The sequence below is a fragment of the Caretta caretta genome, chromosome 2 (genome assembly GCF_965140235.1).
Source record: "Caretta caretta isolate rCarCar2 chromosome 2, rCarCar1.hap1, whole genome shotgun sequence".
Taxonomy (NCBI): domain Eukaryota; kingdom Metazoa; phylum Chordata; order Testudines; family Cheloniidae; genus Caretta; species Caretta caretta.
Window position 1 is genome coordinate 40,990,217 of NC_134207.1, and position 24,941 is coordinate 41,015,157.

A 24,941-nucleotide genomic window follows, 5' to 3' on the forward strand; every position below is an offset into this window, starting at 1 on the left:
CTCCCTGCTATGCTGACGTAATACAACCACCTCAACAAGCGGTATAGAGTTTTTGCGACATAGTTAGAGTGACGCATCATCAGTATAGTTATGTCTCCCTAATTGGCCTCCAGGAGCTGTCCCACAATGCCCATTCTTACTGCTCTGGTCAGCAGTTTGAACTCTGCTGCCCTGAAGGTACACAGATATGCACCCCTCCCCCGTTTAAAGTCCTGTGAATTTACAAAATTCCTCTTCCTGTTTGCTCGGCATGCACAGTTCACACAGGATCTTCCCAGCTTACCATGCCAGCTTTCCACAGCAGATGTTCTCCCACATGGAGTACCCTGAAGCCGTTGGATCTGTTGAGTCTATGGAGAGAGAAGGCTCTGCAGTCACAGCTTCTCTCCAGCCATAGGAACTTTGATACCTATGGGCTGATTGCTAGTGTCATGGATGAGAAGGGGCACAAAAGGGACATGCAGCAGTGCCGTGTTAAGATCAAGGAGCTGAGGCAGGTGTACCAGAAGGCAAGGGAGGCCAACTGTCACTCTCGTGCAGCACTGAAGACATGCTGCTTTGATAAGGACCTGCACGCAATCCTGGGCGGTGACCCTACCTCCACTGCCAAGAGCCCCGTGGATACTTTGGGGGCACTGGGGCCAGTGGCCAGCAGGCTCAACCCTGTGGACAAAGTGGTGGACGAGGAAGTGGAGCTTGAGAACGATGTGGAGCACACAACAGGGTCATCCAGTGGTGCAGCAAGTCAGGACCTCTTTTTCACGCCAGAGAGGTCTAGCCAGTCCCATCATTCCAGCTCTGGCATATATGATGCAGGAGAGGGGAGCTCTGGTAAGTGCTTATTTTGCTTTGATACTGCACAGTGGGAGGCGATTGAACTCTCATGTACTTTTTTATATGGTAGAGGAGGGATAAGGGACAGAAATTAACATCAGAACCTGTCCATTTATGCAGTGGGGGTATGGTGGAAAAGTTTGTTAATGTACACGGGATGTCCCAGGAATCCTCCATAGAGATCTCTAGGAAACTTTCCTGTGGGTATTCTGCAATCCTCTTCTGATTCCTTGGCAGAGCAGCCTTGTTTTTTCCTCCACTGTATGAAACTTTGCCGCACCACACAGCAATTATTTCTGCAGGGACCAGAACGGCACACAGAGCCAGTCTGAAGCCACATGCATGCAGGAGATGCACCCTTGCATCCTGGGTTCCCCCCTTAGGAGTGAGATAACAGGTTCGATTACCCTAGCCTCTGGAAAAGGGTACCAATATTCAAGAGTGTCTCCCTATCCACTTGTAGTAACCCCCTTCGCAAACCAACCTTTGTTCCTTCTTGCCCCTTTGTCCCCCTCCTTCCCTCTCTCCCCCCCCACCCCCAGTGAACTCACCATATTTGGTACTCATGCCAAGCTGTGTACTAGCCAAGGAGCAGTGAGAAAGAGGTGTGTGTAACTTTTGTGATTCACGGCCATGAGAGCATTCACAATATTGTCTCTATTCATTGTTTCTTTGCCTTCTGCAAATGTGCCCTTGAGGACCCACTCTTCCACACTGGTGAAGTGCCTCCATCAGATAAGGCAACGAACCAGGAGGAGTAAGGAAGATGTGTTTTGCAAAGTGCTGCAATCAACGGATACAGCACATAGTGAAACAAGAGCATGGAGGGAGACAATTAATGAAAGACTCAGGCTGGATAGCCTGTAAAGGAGATAGGGAACAGATGATAAAACTTCTCGAGGGCCAGATAGAGATACTGAAGTTTCTCATTATCCTGCAATTGGAGCACATCCATGCACAACTCCCCCTGCAGCCACTATAGAACTCCAGTTCATGCCCTCCCCAAACTCCCCCATCATACGTGTTCCCCATCATCACATGTTCTTGGTCCCTCACAGTATCCCGTGCACTCCACACCTTGGGACTGGTTTCCCAACAAAAGCTGGAGTTTACATACAGCTGTGAGAGCCCTAACCACGAGACTGTTCCTCATTTTCCCCTACTTGACAAAATTGTGTTTTGTCCTGTTATTAGACTTGAGTCTTTGAAATAAAATAAGTCTTTATTTGTGTCATACGCATGTCGGTCAGTGCTAACATTCAAACACAGTGGCTATAGGTAGGAATATTTGCTTAGTACAATTAATGCTCAGACAGCAAGCACTACAGGGGTAATTCAGGGAGGCAAGTAAACATTGCCTGGCCAAATACATCACATAAAGACACATTACTGGGAATCATTGTCAAGCTTCTTCAAATTCTCCCTAATTTGAAAAGCCTCCCGCTGTGCCCCTCTAATTGCCCTGGAATCTGGCTGCTCAAAATAGCAGCCAGCTGATCAGCGGCAGCAGTCCATCCCTGGGGAAACTTTTCTCCTTTCACTTTGCAAATATTAGGTAGAGTACAACAGGCCGTGATGTCTATTGGAATATTTTCCGCATTGAGGTCTAATCAGCCAAAAAGACAGTGGCACATTCAGCAGTCATCCGGCACCTGCTGAGCCTGTTGTTGAAGCACTTCTTGCTGCTGTCTAGGTTCCTGTCCTAGGTTCCTAGGTGTAAGGCTTTATGAGCCATGGGAGCAAGGGGCAGGCAGGGTCTCCAAGAATCCCTATGGGCATTTCCACATCCCCCAGTGGAATCTTCTGGTGTGGAAAGGAAGTCCCAGCGTGCAGCTTTCTATACAGTCCAGTGTTCCAAAAGATGCATCTTCCCTGACCTTCCCCTATTGATGTCAGTGAAATAGCCCTGGTGAGACCATGGAGAACTCTGTTAAAAGATGGTTTGGGGCCAAAATTAGGATATGAATACTGTCTATTGCCTCACTGCAGTTAGGGAACCCCATTGCCTCAAAGCCATCAATTATCTCCTGTCCGTTACCGAGAGTCACAGTACTTCGTAGCAGGAAGCGATAAATGGCCGTGCACATTTGGATCATGGCAACCCCCACTTTCCAACCCCAAACTGATTCATTACTGACCTGTAGCAGTCTGGAGTTGCCAGCTTCCACACCGCGATCGCCACTCACTTTTCCACAGTGAGGGGAGCTCTGGTGTCCTTGTGCTGCAATGCTGAGGCGAGCTCTACACATCACAATGCAATCCCACCACTCAGTGCTTGTTTTCTGAGCCCAGTACCGACAATCCATTGCTGATCTGTGAATGCCAGCAGCAATCCTGAATTATTTGTTTCCAGGGCAGAGCAGGCATCACTGATTCACTCTCTGTTTTGCAGCTCATGAAATACTGTAGGACCAGTTGCTTTGTGTTCATAACGCTCATCACTAGACCAGTCAGCAGCTCAGGATCCAGGCTGCCAGGCAGAGATGGCGGGCACACAGTTTACAAGGCATGTTGAAAAATGGCGCAAAATGAAGTCGAGAACGCCCCCATGATGCATCGCAATCCATTCCCAGAGCTCCCAGCAGCAGAGGGTGACATAGGGTGGCAAGTTGCACAGTGGGATAGCAAGAGCAACGACTGTGGACGTGCTTCGTCAACACAAGGAGAGTTGTATGGATATGTACAACCAATGTAATTAAAGCAGCTTATGATTGTCAGAGTAACTTAAGTCAACTTAGCTCTGCAGTGGCCTAAGTCCCTCCCTGTAAGTAGAGTGAGCCGCTTGCACACACTAGCACGACCAGGGACAGCTGCCGGTTAGCCTGGTGCTCACCCCAGTGGGCAGGGCTGGAGGTGGTACAGCCACACCAGAGGAGCTGCCAGTGTGGGGCGCTGGCTCCTGCAAGCGATGGCCCAACATGATGCTTCTTTCACCGTGGTGGTTCATAGAATCATAGAATATCAGGGTTGGAAGGGACCTCAGGAGGTCATCTAGTCCAACCCCCTGCTCAAAGCAGGACCAATTCCCAATTAAATCATCCCAGCCAGGGCTTTGTCAAGCCTGTTCCTAGTAGAGCCCTGCAGCTCCGTGGATATCCACTTTATATCTGTGGATATCTGCATTCGTTGATATAATTCTGTGGATGCGGATATCCACAGATGCAGATCTTCATGGATATAAAATTTGTATCCATGCAGGGCTCTACCTCTAAATCAATTTATCCAGCCCTCAGATAATTGTAGTGGCTCTTTTTTGCCATGATGAACTTGTTTATTTTTCGATTTATCTGAGGACTTTAAAGGCGTCACCCATTTGATTCCTTGGTGCCAAATGAATGAGAAGTACTTGTGGCACCTTAGAGACTAACAAATTTATTTGAGCATAAGCTTTTGTGGGCTAAAGCCCGCTTCATCAGATGCATGCAGTGGAAAATACAGTAGGAAGAGATTATATATATAAGATAGATAGATATACAGAGAACATGAAAAAATGGGGGTTGCCACACCAACTCTAACGAGAGTAATCAATTAAGGTGGGCTATTAGGAGAAAAAAAACTCTTGTAGTGATAATCAGGATGGCCCATTTCAAACAGTTGACAAGAAGGTCTGAGTAACAGTAGGGAAAAAATTAGCGTGGGGAAACAGTTTTTAGTTTGTGTAATGACTCATCCTCTCCCAGTCTTTATTCAAGCCTAATTTAATGGTGTCCAGTTTGCAAATTAATTCCAGTTCTGCAGTTTCTCATTGGAGTCTGTTTTTGAAGGTTTTTTCTGTTGACTAATGGCGACTTTTAGGTCTGTAATTGAATGTCCAGGTGTCCAGTTTGCAGGAGTGTCCCTGGACACTCAATTACAGGCCTAAAAGTCACCATTAGTTTCCCCATGCTAATTTTGCCCCTGCTGTTACTCACACCTTCTTGTCATCTGTTTGAAATGGGCCATCCAGATTATCACTACAAAAGTTTTTTTTCTCCTGCTGATAATAGCCCACCTTAATTGATTACTCTCGTTAGAGTTAGTATGGCAACCCCCATTTTTTCATGTTCTCTGTGTGTGTGTGTGTGTGTGTATATATATATATCTTCGTACTGTATTTTCCACTGCATGCATCCAATGAAGTGGGCTTTAGCCCATGAAAGCTTATGCTCAAATAAATTTGTTAGTCTCTAAGGTGCCTCAAGTACTCCTCGTTCTTTTTGCTGATACAGACTAACACAGCTTCCACTCTGAAACCTTGGTGCCAAATGTAATTCTGAGCTAAATGGAGGATTTATAGTTGTGCTAATTTAGTTTATGTAAGAAGGTGAACATTACTGTTGAAATTCCTAGCCAGTAATTAAAATTAAATGTTGCTCTCTGTCAGGAGGGGGAATGCAGAACAGAAGATGAGCTCAAAAAACTTGTAAAATAAAAACAAAGTTCCATGTATCATGCAAAAAGAAATAACTTAAACAGTATAAAGTTCGGAAGACTCTAGTTTCAAAAAGATTGGGATGTTTCAATCTTCAGAATGGGTCTGATTCAACTCCCATTATAATCAATTGAAAGAATCCCATTGATTCCAACAGAAGTTAGATCGGGCTCAAAAACCAGGGTTTTGGATTTGTAGGGAAGCAACAGAAGGTGTGCAATAGTGTTGAGGGACGTGACAGATCTTTTGCTAACCTGATAAATAAAGTTACCCTTGTCAACTGTTGGAAATGGGCCATCCTGATTATCACTACAAAAGGTTTTTTCTCCTGCTAATAATAGCTCACCTTAATTGATCACTCTCATTATAGTGTGTATGGCAACACCCATTTTTTCATGTTCTCTGTGTGTGTGTGTGTATATAATATATCTATCTCTCTCTCTATATATATATCTTCCTACTGTATTTTCCACTGCATGCATCTGATGAAGTGGGTTTTAGCCTACGAAAGCTAATGCTCAAATAAATTTGTTAGTCTCTAAGGTGCCACAAGTACTCCTTGTTCTTTTTGCTGATACAGACGAACATGGCTACCACTCTGAAACCTGTATACAAGGCTGTAATTATTCCATCTGTAGTTTTGGTGACATTAATAAGCTCACAGTTATACATTCTTCTTTATAATATCACTGCAGATCCCCTGAAAAGCATAATTCTTATTAACGTGAATAGTTGGGTGTATACTCTTTCTCTCTAGTGACTAATCTGGACTTTGGAATGTACTACAGTAAACTTGGAGATAGCCAGTTGGTACATAACTAAAAGATGAGAGCTAAAGAAACGGAGCATTGTTATTTTTGTAGGAGTGAGCAATGAAAATTCAACCAGCTTTCAAAAGTAAATGCATTCACTATCTAACAAAACAAACAAGAATTTAATTCACTGGCTCTACAAGTCACTCCATCTTCTGCAAAGGAGTTAACTGCTGATTTACATTCACAGTATCTAGACTAGAGTTGTTGGTCCTGTTGTAACAAATTTTAATTGGTTATCAAATACTGCATTAACCTGACATGATCACAAATGCTAATGTGGACACCTCACAAACAATTGCTTCTGGCCAGGGTTTACCAGATGGGTCAGCCACCACCAAGAGTAATGCTTGTGTTCTAGAACAAATGTTTGTGAAATGTGTACATTAGCATTTACAAGCAAAGTATTACATTACAACATGACCAAACACTCTAGTCTAGATAAAATGTGAGAGGGGAATCCCGTGTCCTGTGTCCTAGGCACAGAGTTTCAGAAATCTAGTTTAAATGGGGTTTGTCTTGACTAGGAAGGTAGGAGCATTTGTTTTACAATGCATCAACTAGCCTGTTCTAACTAGCACCTGCTAAAACTCAAATGCTTCAAGTCAATCAGCTTAACATATATTGCAGTACATCTTGCCTATACTAGAATTTTAGCTAACACATTCAAACTATACATATTTTATCTTAGTAAAGACAAACCCAATGTAACAACTAGTGTGGATTGCGTTATTTCAGTCTAAATTTTTTCTGTTTGTTTTGATCAGACTTCGACCTCACTTAAATCTACATTACCCAGAGGGTTTATTATGAAAGTTACATCAAAGTAGGGCCCTTGTGTGCATATGCAGACTTTTATCAAAATAATTGAGGGTATGAATTAAAACTGATTTAATTATTTTGGTTTCAGTATGTGTGTAGACAACTCCTGGCTCCATTTAGTTTGTCCTGTGAGTCTCACTTATTTTCTCTCAACACTTTCTTTCCATGCTTTTTTTTTTTTTTGTCTTTTGGATTTGTTGTCACTGGGTTCTTGTATTTATCTACTCCTTTTCTGTTGATATTAATCTCCTTGCTTTATGTTTCGCTCTTTCCCCAACAAGCTGTATTTCTCTGCAGTGACTAAGACCATGAATGTTATCATTTAGAGCCTTTGTTATCATGCAGCAATGATTCAGTCCTCAAAGTTGACAGACAGTGAAGCCTGTAGTGTCTGTGGAAAGCTCAGTCAAACAAAGAATAACAGCTTTCATCTACTCAGGATTCTAGCAGCATCTCTTGACTGGTATCAGGCAGAAACTACTAGAACAAATGAAAAGGAGTGTGGGTTTCCAGGAGCTTAGAACAGTTTCTGAAAAAGCAGCAAGTAGCTCAGGAAAATGTTTGCTGAACTCAGCTTTGTGTTTGTGCTTTGTTTTGGGTTTTGGGGGTGCAGGGTTGGGGGAGGATGTAAAAGGAGAAAGCAGGCCATTTCTTTTCTGGGCGACAAGCCTGCAGTGCTCCTTATCAGGCAGTCTACTAGTTTACATCTCTAGCTAAAACTAGAGTGTGCAGGAACAGGCTGACAGTTCTGGAAGATTATCAACAAGTGCTAGGCCCTCGAGTATTTGGCTAAACAACTGTTGTTAGAAGACACTCTGAGTTGGAAAAAACTATGCTCTGAGTTGGAAAAAGCTTGAGTTCCTTCCTTCAACACTTTTCTTGGTGCTGCATACAAGACAGAAGAAGACCTGGCCTTTGCTCTGAAAAGTTTACTGCCTAAATTGATAATATAATTTCTTAACTCGGGGCGGGGGTGGAGCAGGGGCGGGAAGAGGAGGGGTTGAGCGGAACAGGCTAGGACTGGGTCGCTCGCTGCTGCCAAGTCCCCCACTAGCCCCCAGGCCACCCTGGACCCTGCATCGCCCTGAAGCGCAGGACCCCCGAAAGCACAGAGCCCAGAGCGATTGCCCTGGTCCGTTCTATTGATGGGATGGCTCTGAAAATATAAGCCCAAACATTGGTGGAGCTGGGCCCACCTTCCTGAATATTGGTGGAACACGAGCACCACGGGCCCATATAACTCGCTGCCTGTGGACAAGGCAGTGTATACCAGGTATACACTGCCTTTTATGTCTACACAACCGCTGGAAGGTATAATTGCCAGTCTGGGTAGATGTATACATGCTTGCTCTGATTGAGCTAGCATACTAAAAATAGCAGTGTGGCTGCAGCAGCTTAGGCTAGTTCCCAAGTACAAGCTCGTTCGAGACCCTAGGTACGTATTCAGGTGGCTAGCCTGAGCTGCCACCTCTGCCACATTGCTATTTTAGAGTGCTAACGAGGGTTGCCAACTTTCTCATTGCTGACAACTGGACCCCCCCTTGCCACACCTCTTCCCCCAAGGCCCTACCCCCTGCTCCGCCTCTTCGTCCAGGCCACCCGCTCGCTCCTCTCCCTCTCTTCACTCATCACTCGCTGTTCTCCCCCTTCCTCATAGCTAGATCCTCCCCCTCCCCGCAGCTGGACTTGCTCTGCTCTGAAGCTACAGCCTGACATGGAGCCTGCTGCCTGCCTGCTCATGATATGCAAGTAGGAGGCAGCCTCGGCTGAGCAGGGTCTGGCACAAGTTGATAACCCAATGCCCCTCTCCCCCCTGGCCTGTGGTAACTGGACTTTTGGTGTCTGGTCAGTACATCTGACCGGACTCTGCCATGTCCCCTTTTTGACTGGACTTTCCAGTTGAAAACTGGGCACCTGGCAACCCTAGCGCTAACTACTAAACTTCACATGGCCACACTTCTATTTTAGCACACTAACTCAAGCAGAGCTAGGACATGTACGTCTACCCAAGCTGGAAATTACACCTCTCCAGTAGGGTTGCCAACTTTCTAACGGCACAAAACTGAACAACCTAGCCCCGCCCCTTCTCTGAGGCCCCACCCTCTTCCCTGCCCTTTCCCCGAGGCCTTGCCCCCCCCCACTCACTACATTCCCCCTCCCTTAGTGGCTCGCTGTCCTCCCACCCTCACTCACTTTCACTGGGCTGGGGCAGGGGCTTGGAGTGCAAGAGGGGGTATGGGCTCTGGGCTGGGGATGAAGGCTTTAGGGTGCAGGAGGGGGCTCTGGGTTTGGGGAGGGCTTGGGGTTGGGGCGCGGGCTTATCTTGGGTGTCTCCTAGTCAGTGGCGTAGTGTGGCGTGTGCCCTGAAAGTGGCCAGCAGGTCTGGCGCTAGTAGGCAGGGGGTCAGGAGGCTCCGCGCACAGTTTTCACCTGCAGGCACCGCCCCCCAATGCCGGGGGCAGCTCACAGAGCCCCGTGGTCCCCCCGGCTAGGAGCCGGACCTGCTGGCCCCTTCCGGGGCACAGTGCAGTGCCAGGACAGGTAGGGACTAGCCTGCCTTAGTGCCGCAGCACCGCTGACTGGACCTTTAATGGCCCGGTCGGTGGTGCTGACCAGAGCCACCAGGGTCCTTATTCAACCGGGTGTTCCAGTCAGAAACCGGACACCTGGTCACCCTACCTACCAGCTCAGTGTAGACATAACCTGAGAGGGTAGGCTTGAGTTCAAGCTTTAACTCAACCAGTACAGTGTTAAAGTATACACTGCCTTGCCTGCGCTAGACTGAAATGAGTTAGCCTGTTAGCTAGCATGCTAGCACCATGCTTAAATTCTAGTCTGGACAAAGACCAAAGGGCTGTAGCAATATCCTGAATAAACTTTACTGATTTAAATTAAACCTTATTATATTAAGTTTAATACCTTTGGGGTCCATTAAAAATGCAGTCATTTGTGTTATTGTGAGAGTGTATGTAACTTCTCTAGGGGTATGTCTATACCACCTGCCGGATCGGCAGGCATTGATCAATCCAGCGGAGATCTATTTATCACATCTAGACACAATAAATGGACCCTGCCCCCCCCCCCGAGTGCTCTCCTGTTGACTCCTGTACTCCACCTGCACGAGAGGTACAGGGAGAGCATCATCAGTTGACTCACTGCAGTGAAGACACTGCAGTGAGTAGATCTAAGTACGTCTGAATGCATCCGATGAAGTGAGCTGTAGCTCACGAAAGCTTATGCTCAAATAAATTGGTTAGTCTCTAAGGTGCCACTAGTACTCCTTTTCTTTTTGTGAATACAGACTAACCCGGCTGCTACTCTAAAACTTCGACTATGTTATTCATGTAGCTGAAGTTGCGTAACTTAGATCGATTCCGCCCCACCCCCAGCGCAGACCAGGCCTAGAAGGAGTGGGCATGCTGATCTAATTTCTCCAGTTATTACCCTTTTTGAGTCTTCACTCTAGGGAGGAGACCCATTGTCTGACTGATTATTTATTCAGGGTCTCTTCAGAAGTTCAGACTGGATTTTTCAGAGACCTGCAGACAAAGACAGGACTTTGGGATAAATAACTGACTCGGGGATTTTGTTCTGATCCAGCCAACTGACAGGCCCTTCAGTCCATGGTGGGCCCCAATCCTTAGCAAAGGGTTGGAAGGACTTTGGCCTACCGAGGCCCCATAAGCCTGTGTTCTTGTTCTGAGCAAAGAGTGTGATGAACTTGAAACCACAGGAAAACCCTGGGGGTGGGGTTTTGAAGGACTGCTTCTGCCAGAGCCCATGTTGGAAGGGGTGATCTCTGGTAAGTTTATTATCATGCGTGTAGGTTCTTTTGTTGTTTTTAATGTTTTGGCTCAAATGCTTTTCCTTTTTAAGAATAAAATAGGCTTGCTTAGTGTTGTAGCAACCAGGCAAGGTACTAACAAACTTCAACAGGACTTTATTTTTAAATTGGAAACCTCTTTACCAAGCTGCTGCTGCACCCTCGGTAGCTCTCACTCCACTTCCTCAACTTTCCCCCACTCCTTCCTGTTTCCTGTCCTTTCAGACTCCCAACAGCCAGTGCTCCCAGTTCTAATAATTACAAGTAGCATCTAAACACCACACTTAGGTAGAATTGTATGGTCATTTATAACTGTGAGCAACTACCCTTATTAGTCTCTGAAGAAAAAGCAAGCAGGCCTGCTTAAACAGACTGTCTTTTGATGGGTAGGGAAAAGTGAAGGTAGGAAACTGTTCAGCTTGGAGTACCCAAATCAGATGGGAGAAAGACGACTGCTTGGGAGCCCGAAGCCTGAGAGTGGGGCCCTTGCTGGACCATAGAGGGGAAATACAGATTCAGTTGCTCTGAATTGTGTCACATGGTACTAGAAACATGGTTTCCACCCTGCCAAGACCAAACTGCGTTATACCATGATCAGGACACAACTGTTATAACATGGTGCACCCACACAGGTTACTTTGTAGTGTAGCCTGGCATTTGAGCTTGCTGAAGTAGCACCTACATATAATTTTTTCCAAATAATGTATGCTGTTTTCATTTTTTGAATTTCCCAATTTTGTGTAAAGTTTGCTAATCTTATTGGAAAGCAGACATCCCAACTCAAACAGAATGTGGTGAAATAACAAAATGCATTAAGGAAATTATCAGGATACCTGTGTTGCTGGATATCTTGTGTTATATGATGAATACATTAGCACACAAATGACTGTACTGTGGTGTGCACAGTCTGATTGCTGTTGACTTAGCCTCTAGCCTCTATAATGACAGGTTTCAGAGTAACAGCCGTGTTAGTCTGTATTCGCAAAAAGAAAAGGAGTACTTGTGGCACCTTAGAGACTAACCAATTTATTTGAGCATAAGCTTTCGTGAGCTACAGCTCACTTCATCGGATGCATACTGTGGAAAGTATAGAAGATCTTATTATATACACACAAAGCATGAAAAAATATCTCCTCCCACCCCACTCTCCTGCTGGTAATGGCTTATCTAAAGTGACCACTCTCCTTACAATGTGTATGATAATCAAGTTGGGCCATTTCCAGCACAAATCCAGGTTTTCTCACTCCCCCCCCACACACAAACTCACTCTCCTGCTGGTAATAGCTTATCTAAAGTGACCACTCTCCTTACAATGTGTATATTATATATATATATATATATATATATATATATATATATATAATAAAATTGTTAAACATTCTTAGCTGTATAAAAAATTCATGTCAGTATAACATCTTCTCAAATCCTATCAAGCTTTCTTTGGATATACTACAATTTCAAAGGATGGCAAAAACAACTTGTACAATGGAATAACCTTCAATTTACAGTTGTTTACTGCTCATGTCCTAGGCAGAATGCACCATCTTCATTATCTTTATGGGTATTCAGACAGAGACAGTCCTCATTGATTTAGTTAGTGAGGCATGAATTCAATAAGTGAAAAAATCAATTATATTTATTTTATTTAATTTATTCCTGATTTATCCTTTCACAAAAGTGTAAGCAGGATCCTTCTGTTCTATTATGCCTGTATAAATTCATAAGTAGCAATGTTTTAATTTTCTTTGTTTTTTAATTAAATTTTGCAGACTCAGCTCTTGGGTGTTTTGTTGGCAATCACTGGAAATTTTCTGATTAGTATCTCTTTGAATATCCAGGTATGAAATAATTTTTTCTAATTATTTTGATTTATTTAAATTTTAGTAAATGATGTATGTTTTATTTATCTAATTAAAGCACTTTTTAAATAATCATTTTAATAGTTCACTGAATGTAGGCTCCCCCACAACCAGTAACTCTGTGATAGTGCAATGGTTCTCTACCTTGTCTATATTGTGACCCCATGTTACAATAGAAGAAAGTTTCAGAATTCCTCCCTCCAACTAGCCATAAAAACACTACACCCTTGGACCTCTTCATGACCCCAGTGGTGATTGTCACCCTCAACTTGAGAGCAGTGGTGGATTAATGATTTTGCTGCCCCTAGGCCCAGAAATAATTGCCGCCTCCCCCCCCCCCCAGCAACTCCCCTGCCCCAGCTCACCTCCACCTCCACCTCCTCCCCTGAGCGTGCCGCCGCGTCCTGCCTCTTCCTACTCCCTGCCAGTGCTTGTGCACGAAACAGCTTCGCGAAGGAGGGGGAAAGGGCGGAACACAGGGTGCTCAGGAGAGGAGGCGGGGCCGGGGCGGGGATTTGAGGAAGGGGACCAATAGGGGCAGGGAGGGGCAGGGAATGGGGGCGGGAAGGGGTGGAGTTGGGGCGGGGGCGGAGGGCGCGAACCGGCACTGGGGGAAGCAGCCTCTGGCTGCTATTATAAATTTGCCGCCCCTGCAAATTTGCCGCCCTAGGCCTAGGCCTTGTCGGCCTAGGCATTAATACGCCACTGCTTGAGAGCCAGTGTGTTAGTGAATGCAAATCCTAAAGTGAAGCTGCCAATAAACAAAGGCCCCAATCCTGTTTAATAAAACTAGTCTTGTAAATAAATTAACACATTTACTTAAATGTTTGCAAGATTGGGGCGGAAAGCAGTGCTCGCCAGCCTAGTTTCATTGTGCAAGTTGAAGGAAATGCTAATAATAAATAGCATAAAGGACAAAAAGCAAACTGTGGTCCTGACCTTGCAACTTCACCTTCAAGAGTAATCCCTTGAACGCAGTTGGACTGTTGGCATGAGTAAGGATCACCGATGTGAATTCTTAAAATCTGTTCTGTTTTAATAATCAAAATTGCTACTAGTTAAACAGTAACCATTTTTATTGTGATTTTTTTTATCTTGAAAATGTCCCTTTAAGTATTTTCAGTAATCTTACCAATGAATGTTTACGGGCAGAACCCATGTTTGAAGCTTTGAAGATTTAAAAAAAATAAAAGAGATTTCTTGCAAAATTACTTTGGTAACATTGTATTCAGGTTTTTTTAAGCCCCCTTAGTATAAAACTGATTTTGTCTATTAAGGATGCAACCGCAATTCTATCTCTGAGCATAATCTCTTTTACACAGTCTTTCATGAAAGTCTGTGGAATATAAAATTCACTAATACACCTTTTTATTCAACCAGGGAACTTCTTCACCAGCCCACGTCTATTTTCTTAAGTGGATTTAGTGCTTTTGAATGGTTCTAGATTGACAGCCCCAGAAACAGAAGTATTCTGTGTATCCGCAGACCCCTTGTAATTTGCCATTGTTCTAAGACACAGCCAGTGTTCCTCAATTTTGGGTTGGAGACTAGGATCTCCTCTAATGGGGGCAGATCCAACTCTAATGGAAAATCTCTCTCATTGGCTACAGTGGAAGTTTGATCAAGGTCAGGGTGAAGAGGTAATTCAGAGTTTCTGTCCCTGGTCTTGCTTAAAGTGTTTTTTCTAAGGTGGACCTTCACTAGGAAGCACCCTGAGAATACACTGGCCTGCAAACAAGCATTAACTTTTATTCATTAACAACCTGGGCTGAATTTGAACTGAGGCATCTTCCTTTCTTTAAACAGTGTGTACAAACTTAATGAAGACTTACTCCCTCTCCCCACGGATAACCAATTGCAGCAGAAACTTCTATTGCCCTATAAAAATGGCATTGTCCCCTTTAGTAATGAAACAGATGTTTATTAAATGGACACCTGACTTCTTTAAACCCCGACATTTATTTTCCTATTAATATTAATGGATAGAGGCCAAACTTCGTTACTCTTCACTATCCCACCCACCAAATGACTCCTTTTCCCTGTGTTCCCTTCACCCCCTCCATTGGGCCCCAAATAAAAAAGCAGTCTGCAAACAAACACACCAAAGTCAGTACAGATGGGTGACTGCATTTCGGCTGCATTGGAAATGCCCTCAGAATTCTCATGTGGGCAAAATACTTATGCTTAGAGCATGAGCAATCTGAACAGAGGAGGATGTGTAAGAGCTGCCAGTGGATTGAGGTTGTATGATCACATACATGGAAGGTGTCTCTTCATGCACTCTAGAATTCTTCTCGGGGCCTCCATGTGGGTTTTTGGGGGTGAGGGAACAGAATGAGGGTACAGTTAGAGCTCATCAGAAATTTTCCTTCTAAATCGTTTTTCAATAGAAAATTAGGTTTTTGACTAAATGGAATTTCTAACCCAAAGTGTCAGCTTTCTGTGGATTATTTTTTTAAACTGAAGCCTGAAAATTGAAATATTTCAGACAAAAACCAAAATATGTTGATTCTGAAATGCCACTCCGGGGCCTCATGAGAATGCCTCATGAGATTCTGAAATGCCACTTCAGCTGCCTCATCCTCCCATTCCGCTTCATGGCCGGGACTCCCCCTGTTGGACATCCTTCCACAGGGAGCACGACAGCTGTGCAACTGCCATGGTGCACCCCCTCCCCGCATCCAGAGGCAAGAACCTGGTGCATCATGGGAGATGTCATCTGACCAGAGAGCCCAGCCTCTAGAGGAGAACGGGACATCTGAACTACAACTCCCATGAGGCACTGCCTCAGTATTTCCAAATCAAAAGGTTTTAGATTGGTTTTAGATTTTTTGCCAAAAAACTGAAATTTTCCACAAGGAAAAAGGCATTGTTCCAACCAGGTCTAGGTAGAGCTGTAACACCAGCCCTCTTGGTTACTACTTCTTACACTGTGCAGAAGGGCTGGTGAGAAATTTGGCTCTGTATGTGAGACCAAATAGATTATTATTTATGTATGTATTTGCAGTAACATAGTACCTAGGAGCCTTAGTCATAGACCAGGACCTATTGTGCTAGATGATGTACAAACACAGAACAAAAAAATGGTTCCTGCTCCAAAGAGTTTATAATCTAAGACAAGAGACAACAGATGGATACAGACTGATGGGAGAAACTGAGATAATATTAGGCCGCATGATAGGCAGAGTATCATGCACTAGCAAGACTAGCATAGTGAAAACTGCATATCCACCCAATAATTATACATTCTTGACTATCACCTGCTCACTCCTTTTAGTGATTTCAGGCAGCCGGAACTCTATTTTAGAAGCCCTGAATGACCAAGGTCATCAAAATATTCGGTCACAGCACAATTCTAGGTGTAAAACTAAATAGGAAACAATCACCGTGCAAGAAAATAGTACTTCTGCCCTGTAGAAAAAGGGGTTGACAAACTGTTATTTGCTTATGTTATACTGTACTGTTGAAATAGAAATTAAGACATTTGGAACATAGACAGTGTTGACAAACTTTCTTGCACTGAGACTAAGCCAACCCAGATTATGCTTTATAATGTGCTAGGGTCTTTTTGTTTGTTTTTTTGTATAGCAGGTGATCATGGCCCAAATCCTGCTTGCTTCACTAATGTGTGTAATCCTACTAAAGTCATGCGTGAGTTAGGCAAGCAGAATTAGGCCCCGTTTTGTGTGAAAGGGAATGCCAGTTCCTCCTGATACTAGCCATGCTTAGTTGCACACAGTTTTATTCTTAAACTGTCTTTGAAGCCGCTTCATGGATAAGCTAGAAGGAGCACATTCCTCTATGGCCAACTTCACCTGGTTTGTGGCTTCAGCTTCATACAATTGCATTGCCACTTAGGCTACCCTGGGAAAAAATTTTTTTCTTCCTGAAAAGCCCTTTGAAATAACACCAGAGGGTTGTAGTGTTAGCCTTCTAGACTATATATTAACTTCAGAGTTCCTTGATATTTTTTCGGGTGGATTTATTTCATGGGGTAGCTTTTTCATCATTTCAAACCAGGGTATTTGGTTAAGGAAGCATCAAGCCAAAGTAGCACAGTATTAGTACAAAGTACTATGTCTGCAACATCAAACTGAAACTAATTTTAAAAAAAGAGGAAATCTTGACATACCTGGAATTTGCAGTTGACAGGCCCCCTAATTATTCAAATTTCATTCTATGTATTAACACAATGAAAGCTTCTTTTTCATCTGTTCCTAATAATTAACTTCCAGAAATATGCTCATCTCCGACTGGCATGCCAAGCAAATGAAAAGCCCTATTACACAAGCAAGCTGTGGTGGTGTGGAATTATCCTCATGGGGCTCGGAGAGCTGGGGAATGCTGCAGCTTATGGATTTGCTCCAGCCGCCCTTATAGCTCCATTAGGATGTGTATCCGTCATAGGTGAGCTGGTTTTCCATGTTTTATTTATGTAGATATTTTACTAAACAGTTGTTAGTGAGAAGTATAAGAAAAATACAAGAGGAATTGCAGAGAGAAGAGAGAATTTGGGGGGAAGTAGTGCTATTACAGTCTGGAAGTGAATGAATCATACAATTGAATAGGATGGAAATTTAAAGTAAACCCCTATTCAATGCAAAAGAGCCCATATTAATCTATCCCATAGTTTGGCTTAGTGCTCTAGGATACTTCTATGTAGAACTGCAGTACGTGTTGGGTCAATATCCAGTTGTTTGAGGTACCCCACAATGGGTCCTGAGCCAAGGCCCATTGACATGGACAGAAGTCATTCCTTTGACTTTGGTGAGCTTTGGATTGAGCCTTTTGTGCTTACATACTTTTCTCTGTCTTATACAGTTGCCTCTCACCGTGGCATCAGCTGGCTTTCCCATGCTGTCCCTTGCCCATCACCATCCTCCATGCAGACTTATGCATGGCCTCCACACCGACCCTTTTCTGGCACTCCCTTCTTCCTCTGCCCTATGCTCTACTGTTCACTCCACAAGCACAGCTGCACTAGGAAGCTTAAACAGTGCTGAGTGGCTCTCCTGAGCCCTTGTACCATAGTGAATGCCACTGTGTGCGTTTGCACCAAGTTGTGCTTTTCCTCAGATTAGCGTCTTTGGTTCCTTCTCTCTTTTGGGAAGTTTATTAAGTGCATAAACTGTTCTACCTCCTCTGATAAGAGGCCTACGTGATTAGAGAGGCCTACAAAATTCCAGAAACCTTTACTTTGTTCTGGGGCACTGCTAATGCTGCCATCTTGTGCTTTCATAGGACAAATCAACAGACCTTTCAAATAATTATTTATATCATGGCCCTTATTTTATTATGTCTTATTCCATATTTAGAGCCTTTTATTAATGCATTTAAGCACCCAATCACTACAGGGACAAAACCTTTTCATAATTTTAGTTATGGTGGTGGTATTTCATTTATATTCTGTTTCTTCTTTTCTGGGGAAATTTATTTTTAAACAGTTTTGTCTCATCTGTACCAGTGGAGATTACAGTAGATAGGCTAGCATAGCACAGAAGCTGCAGAAATAGGAATTGACTGGTGCAGCTGCATCCCTTAGTAACGTTGCTTCACATGCAAAACTGAAGCATCCAGTGCAGCCGTATCAGAATCCAGATACACCGGAGTTCATCTTGACACCAGAAACAGCATGTATTTCATGGACTGTCCCTTTCTATCAGTTTTCCTCCCAGAATAAACACTTCTGAAAATGATACTGCATCCTGGAGTCTTTCTTCAGACTCTTTTTCCCTGCAGACTTCCTGGCTGTAGTGGAAGGTTTCATTCAAGCGCGTGCATGTGAGGGGTGGGTGTGTGTGCAAGAAGGGAAGGTGCAGGCAGCTTACTGTGCCCTTTAACATTAAAATGTCCCTGAGTTTTGGCATCAAGTCCAACTGTACATCAGAACGCACAGTCCTTGGAAGGATTTATCATACAAGGAAATGAAATATTTACCTGAGGGTCAAACAATATGTTGGGCTGACACATACATATGGGCTTTGTAGTGGCAATAGTAATAACTTCAGCAATTGCAAATCTTGCCAGTTCCAGATGTACTGGAAATCCAAAGAAGCATTGTTCAGATAAAAATCAGTATTAAAAAACTACCCAGCAACCCATTCGATTTTAAAAAGTGGGTTTTTTTTTAATTTCTTCATTCTACTTTATATTGTGTTTGCTTTTTGCACTTTATTCAGTTTGGACAGCAAAACTAGATCTGGTCAATTTCACGTTCTTTGTATCTTTCTCTCCACCTAGGTTTGCAGAGAAATGTTTTCATTAAACCATCTGTCTCTCTTGCTTCTCCTGCTCCTCGTACTCTCCAAAAATCATGGAAAACATTTCCATAAACATTACATTATTCTCACTGCCCTGCCTCTCACTGTCTTTTTAACCAAACCAAAATTTGGTTTTAAAATATGAATATCCCTACAACACTTTATATTCCATTCCCTTCTACCCACTCTGAATATCATTTTCTTAAGCAATGTAGAACTATGAAATTATACATTGTCCAGCAAACACATTCATCTAGCAGTTCTGTACCTTACTCTGCCTGTTTCTCCAGTACTTAGTTTGTACACAAACTATTTTAGTTAGATAACCTCTCAACAATGTTAAAGAAAGGAAAGTAAACTGCAAATGTCAAGAAAGAAGAAATAAACTACCAGATTCAGTGTGCTGATGAAGTCAACACCTCCAGTAATATTTCCTACCACAAGATGTTTTCTTACTGAAACTACAGCCATGGAAACAGTATTTTGTGAAGTTTAGGCCCTCCTTTTGAGCTGTGATGGACTGATCAAGTCAAATATCGCCTTCTGCTAATAACTGGGCAAAAGTAACTTCTAGAGCAGGTCTTCTAATAGAAGAAATATTTTTCTCATTACATTTCAGCTAGTTCAGGGGGGAGGGGGTCACACCCAAGCTGGCTTCAATTTTGCACTGAAGTTGAATGTGCTTCTTTCCATAGATCATAGTTCAGTGTTAAGATTGAGAAATTAAGCACTCAAAAGTAAAATTTCTTAAATTTATTTGAACAGACAACCTTACCTCTGCCCTCTTTGTGCATATTTTTCAAAATATCATCCCTCTGTCATGAATCTGTCAAATAAGACAATCTGGCATTTCTTATTTTCTTACAGTACTTATAATGGACCTGCTCCTAGGATTGGATACGCTGTGTGTTACCATGCTGTACTATACATATTACAGATTATACATTTAAAGTGATGATATGAATATTTTGTTTTCAATTAAAGTGAAAACTCTGTGCCTGATCCTATGAGGTGGTGACATTAGTGAGTTTTATAGAGGGCATCCAGCACTGTGAAGATGTGGGCCAGAAATTTGGCCTATAATAGTATTTTTTTAAAAAATAGATTCAATCCAAGAAGACCAGACCATGTTTTTGAGTGACACAGTGGGAATATTCTTTGAACAGTTGTAATGATGTGAGCTCTTACATCTGTCCAGAGTATTAAATAGTTTGAGCTGACAGCTGTTCTCTTCTCCAAGGAAAGAAAACAGTACATTTTTAATAATGTATTTTTAAAAATAGATCTTAAAATAGCATTTTTATGTTTTTAAACATTCAAAATAGTGTTTACATTCATAGAATCATAGAATATCCGGGTTGGAAGGGACCTCAGGAGGTCATCTAGTCCAACCCCCTGCTCAAAGCAGGACCGATCCCCAATTAAATCATCCCAGCCAGGGCTTTGTCAAGCCTGACCTAAAAAACTTCTAAGGAAGGAGATTCCACCACCTCCCTAGGTAACGCATTCCAGTGCTTCACTACTCTCCTAGTGAAAAATTTTTTCCTAATATCCAACCTAAATCTCCCCACTGCAACTTGAGACCATTACTCCTTGTTCTGTCATCTGCTACCACTGAGAACAGTCTAGAGCCATCCTCTTTGGAACCCCCTTTCAGGTAGTTGAAAGCAGCTATCAAATCCCCCCTCATTCTTCTCTTCCACAGACTAAACATCCCCAGTTCCCTCAGCCTCTCCTCATAAGTCATGTGCTCCAGTCCCCTAATCATTTTTGTTGCCCTCCGCTGGACTCTTTCCAATTTTTCCACATCCTTCTTGTAGTGTGGGGCCCAAAACTGGACACAGTACTCCAGATGAGGCCTCACCAGTGTCGAATAGAGGGGAATGATCACGTCCCTCGATCTGCTGGCTATGCCCCTACTTATACAACCCAAAATGCCATTGGCCTTCTTGGCAACAAGGGCACACTGTTGACTCATATCCAGCTTCTCGTCCACTGTAACCCCTAGGTCCTTTTCTGCAGAACTGCTGCCGAGCCATTCGGTCCCTAGTCTATAGCGGTGCATGGGATTCTTCCGTCCTAAGTGCAGGACTCTGCACTTGTCCTTGTTGAGCCTCATCAGATTTCTTTTGGCCCAATCCTCCAATTTGTCTAGGTCCTTCTGTATCCTATCCCTACCCTCCAGCATATCTACCTCTCCTCCCAGTTTAGTGTCATCTGCAAACTTGCTGAGGGTGCAATTCACACCATCCTCCAGATCATTTATGAAGATATTGAACAAAACCGGCCCCAGGACCGACCCTTGGGGCACTCTACTTGATACCGGCTGCCAACTAGACATGGAGCCATTGATCACGACCCATTGAGCCCGACAATCTAGCTAACTTTCTATCCACCTTATAGTCCATTCATCCAGCCCATACTTCCTTAACTTGCTGGCAAGAATACTGCAGGAGACCATGTCAAAAGCTTTGCTAAAGTCAAGGAACAACACGTCCACCGCTTTCCCCTCATCCACAGAGCCAGTTATCTCGTCATAGAAGGCAATTAGATTAGTCAAGCATGACTTGCCCTTGGTGAATCCATGCTGACTGTTCCTGATCACTTTCCTTTCCGCCAAGTGCTTCAGAACTGATTCCTTGAGGACCTGCTCCATGATTTTTCCAGGGACTGAGGTGAGGCTGACTGGCCTGTAGTTCCCAGGATCCTCTTTCTTCCCTTTTTTAAAGATGGGCACTACATTAGCCTTTTTCCAGTCGTCTGGGACTTCCCCTGATTGCCATGAGTTTTCAAAGATAATGGCCAATGGCTCTGCAATCACATCCGCCAACTCCTTTAGCACTCTCGGATGTGACGCATCCGGCCCCATGGATTTATGCACGTCCAGCTTTTCTAAATAGTCCCGAACCACTTCTTTCTCCACAGAGGGCTGGTCACCTCCTCCCCATGCTTTGCTGCCCCGTGCAACAGTCTGGGAGGTGACCTTGTTCGTGAAGACAGAGGCAAAAAAAGCATTGAGTACATTGGTTTTTTGCACATCCTCTGTCACTAGGTTGCCTCCCTCATTCAGTAAGGGGCCCACACTTTCCTTGACTTTCTCCTTGTTGCTAACATACTTGAAGAAACCCTTCTTGTTACTCTTAACATCTCTTGCTAGCTACAACTCCAGGTGTGATTTGGCCTTCCTGATTTCACTCCTGCATGCCCGAGCAATATTTTTATACTCATCCCTGGTCATTTGTCCAATCTTCCACTTCTTGTAAGCTTCTTTTTTGAGTTCAAGATCAGCAAGGATTTCACTGTTAAGCCAAGCTGGTCGCCTGCCATATTTACTATTCTTTCTACACATCAGGATGGTTTGTCCCTGTAACCTCAATAAGGCTTCTTTAAAATACAGCCAGCTCTCCTGGACTCCTTTCCCCCTCATGTTATTCTCCCAGGGGATCTTGCCCATCAGTTCCCTGAGGAAGTCAAAGTCTGCTTTTCTGAAGTCCAGGGTCCATATTCTGCTGCTTTCCTTTCTTCCTTGTGTCAGGATCCTGAACTTGACCATCTCATGGTCACTGCCTCCCAGGTTCCCATCCATTTTTGCTTCCCCTACTAATTCTTCCTGGTTTGTGAGCAGCAGGTCAAAAAGAGCTCTGCCCCTAATTGGTTTCTCCAGCACTTGTACCAGGAAATTGTCCCCTACATTTTCCAAAAACTTCCCAGATTGTCTGTGCACCGCTGTATTGCTCTCCCAGCAGATATCAGGATGATTGAAGTCTCCCATGAGAACCAGGGCCTGCGATCTAGTAACTTCTGTGAGTTGCTGAAAGAAAGCCTCGTCCACCTCATCCCACTGGTCCGGTGGTCTATAGTAGACTCCCACCATGACATCACCCTTGTTGCTCACACTTCTAAACTTAATCCAGAGACTCTCAGGTTTTTCTGCAGTTTCATACTTGAGCTCTGAGCAGTCATACTGCTCCCTTACATGCAGTGCAACTCTCCCACCTTTTCTGCCCTGCCTGTCCTTCCTGAACAGCTTATATCCATCCATGACAGTACTCCAGTCATGTGAGTTATCCCACCAAGTCTCTGTTATTCCAATCACATCATAATTCCTTGACTTTGCCAGCACTTCTAGTTCTCCCTGCTTGTTTCCCAGGCTTCGAGCATTTGTGTATAGGCACTTGAGATAACCCGCTGATCACCCCTCTTTCTCAGTATGAGGCAGGAGCCCTCCCCTCTCACGTGCTCCTGCTCGTGCTTCCTCCCAGTATCCCACTTCCCCACTTACCTCACTTACTTTGGTTTCCTTTCCCCAGTGAACCTAGTTTAAAGCCCTCCTCACTAGGTTAGCCAGCCTGCTTGCAAAGATTTATAACAGGTGATTCTTATTTCTTCTTCAGGCTTTCAATAAATTGGCAGGAAATAAGGAGAGAGCTGTGATATCAGAGGCCATCTTTTATACAGTTCTTATCACTCTATGAAAAATTGGTTTTATGCATAATCCACTAAGATTGGCATTGCTGAGATGCTTTTGCATTCTCATATATCCATTCCCAAATGGCTTTGGGTCAAGAAGTTTGTTCTGATACTTTAAAGATGATATAGTTGAAAAGCAGTTCTTTGGGGGAATGGTTCTCAGACATTTTCGCAGAGTGGAACTATGTTGCATGGTCCACCTCCTCTCCCGTTCGTTATTATGTAACATCCCTGTGATAAATGAGGACCTGTGGTTCTGAGAACTCGGCTAAGAGCAGCCCTGAAATAAGTCTCCAGAAAGTTTTATTTCAGAATTTTTTTTAAATGCATTTATTCTTCTCATTCTAAAAGAACACATAGCTGGATGTTATAGTTTTCTGTGTAGTCCTCTTTTTCTTTCTTTCTTTCTTTCTTTCTTTCTTTCTTTCTTTCTTATTCAGCATCTTGAATTAACTAAGATTTACAGTTCTCTGTTGATACCAGCCTCCAATATTTTGGTTACTTTTTTGATGGAAGAAGAAGCTAGGTATGGAAAAGACCTTTTTCTGACATCTTGTCCACCATCTTTCCCTTTCTGCCTCTGCCACTCAGTCATCCTTGACGTGCCACATCTTCAGTGTGTAATGGATAGGAAAAGGTCACTATTTGAATGACTTACTTTTGTAATTCCTCCCTTTCTTTTGTGTTCAGGACAACATTAATATCTATCTTGCATGATAAAAATAGGCTTGATTGACCAATTAACTGTTATGCACTTCTTCTTACACTTCTTGGGCAGAATGGCACTGACACTAAGAAATTACATCTAACTTCTTGTTTAATTTTGTGTATGCATGCAATCATTGTTTCATTTTCTTCCTTTTGTGATATGTCTTGACACAGGGAGAGATCCAGGGCTTTATCTAATCTGTCTAGCCAAGTGTACATAAGAGCATCCATCACCATAGTATCTAAGTATCCCTCATCAAAATGAACCATAATAGGTCAGTAGTCTAATTTTTCTCCCTGTTCCTAGTTATTCACTAGCTCCATTCATGGAGTGGCATATTTTAGGGACATAGGCTGATGCAGTGGAGGTTAAAGAATGACTCTGTAGCCATTCTATGACCTGGGGAGAAAAATTCTTTTCCTATAGGCCTCCAGGAGAGATACCCTTTGCAGTATCTAAAGTCTGTGCTGGATGAAAAGATTTAGGACTTATTTATTCAAGAGGTTGAACAAGACCAAAAGTAGTGTTTTCACCATTAAAAAACAATGAAGAAAGTTGGTCCCTCTGCAGTGTTTGAAACTTAAACACTGTGGCACTAAGAACCTGAAGACAGATCCTCAACTGGTGTAAATTATCATAGCTCTACTGACTTCAATGGGACTATGACAATTTACATTAGCTGAGGTTCTGCCTCTTGAAAATGAAATTGACAGAAGGGCTTAAATAATGCCAGGTAAACATTCTTTCACATTTCATCTAAATTGTTGTTAGTGATGTTGCAAAATATACAGTTTTAAGTTATTCCCCCTTAAATAATGGATGTGATCTTGTGCTTGCTCTAACCAGGCTTAATAGACAGAGAGTATGAGTCAGAACTTCACTTCTGTGTCACACATTACCAGAAAGATATTGACAAGTGGGAGAGATTTCACAGCAGAGCA

The 24,941-nt window shown here is 43.4% G+C and overlaps 1 protein-coding gene across 2 annotated transcripts in view; it reads left to right on the forward strand.

Annotated features, from left to right (window-relative positions):
* NIPAL2 (NIPA like domain containing 2) overlaps positions 1-24,941 on the forward strand; it is a 68,748-nt gene that overhangs the window by 10,297 nt on the left and 33,510 nt on the right. For both annotated transcript variants that reach the window (XM_048841321.2, XM_075125032.1), the window contains exons 2-3: positions 12,472-12,540; positions 16,797-16,968. In XM_048841321.2, the coding sequence (XP_048697278.1) occupies positions 12,472-12,540; positions 16,797-16,968 (241 nt within the window). The remainder of the gene's footprint in view (positions 1-12,471; positions 12,541-16,796; positions 16,969-24,941) is intronic.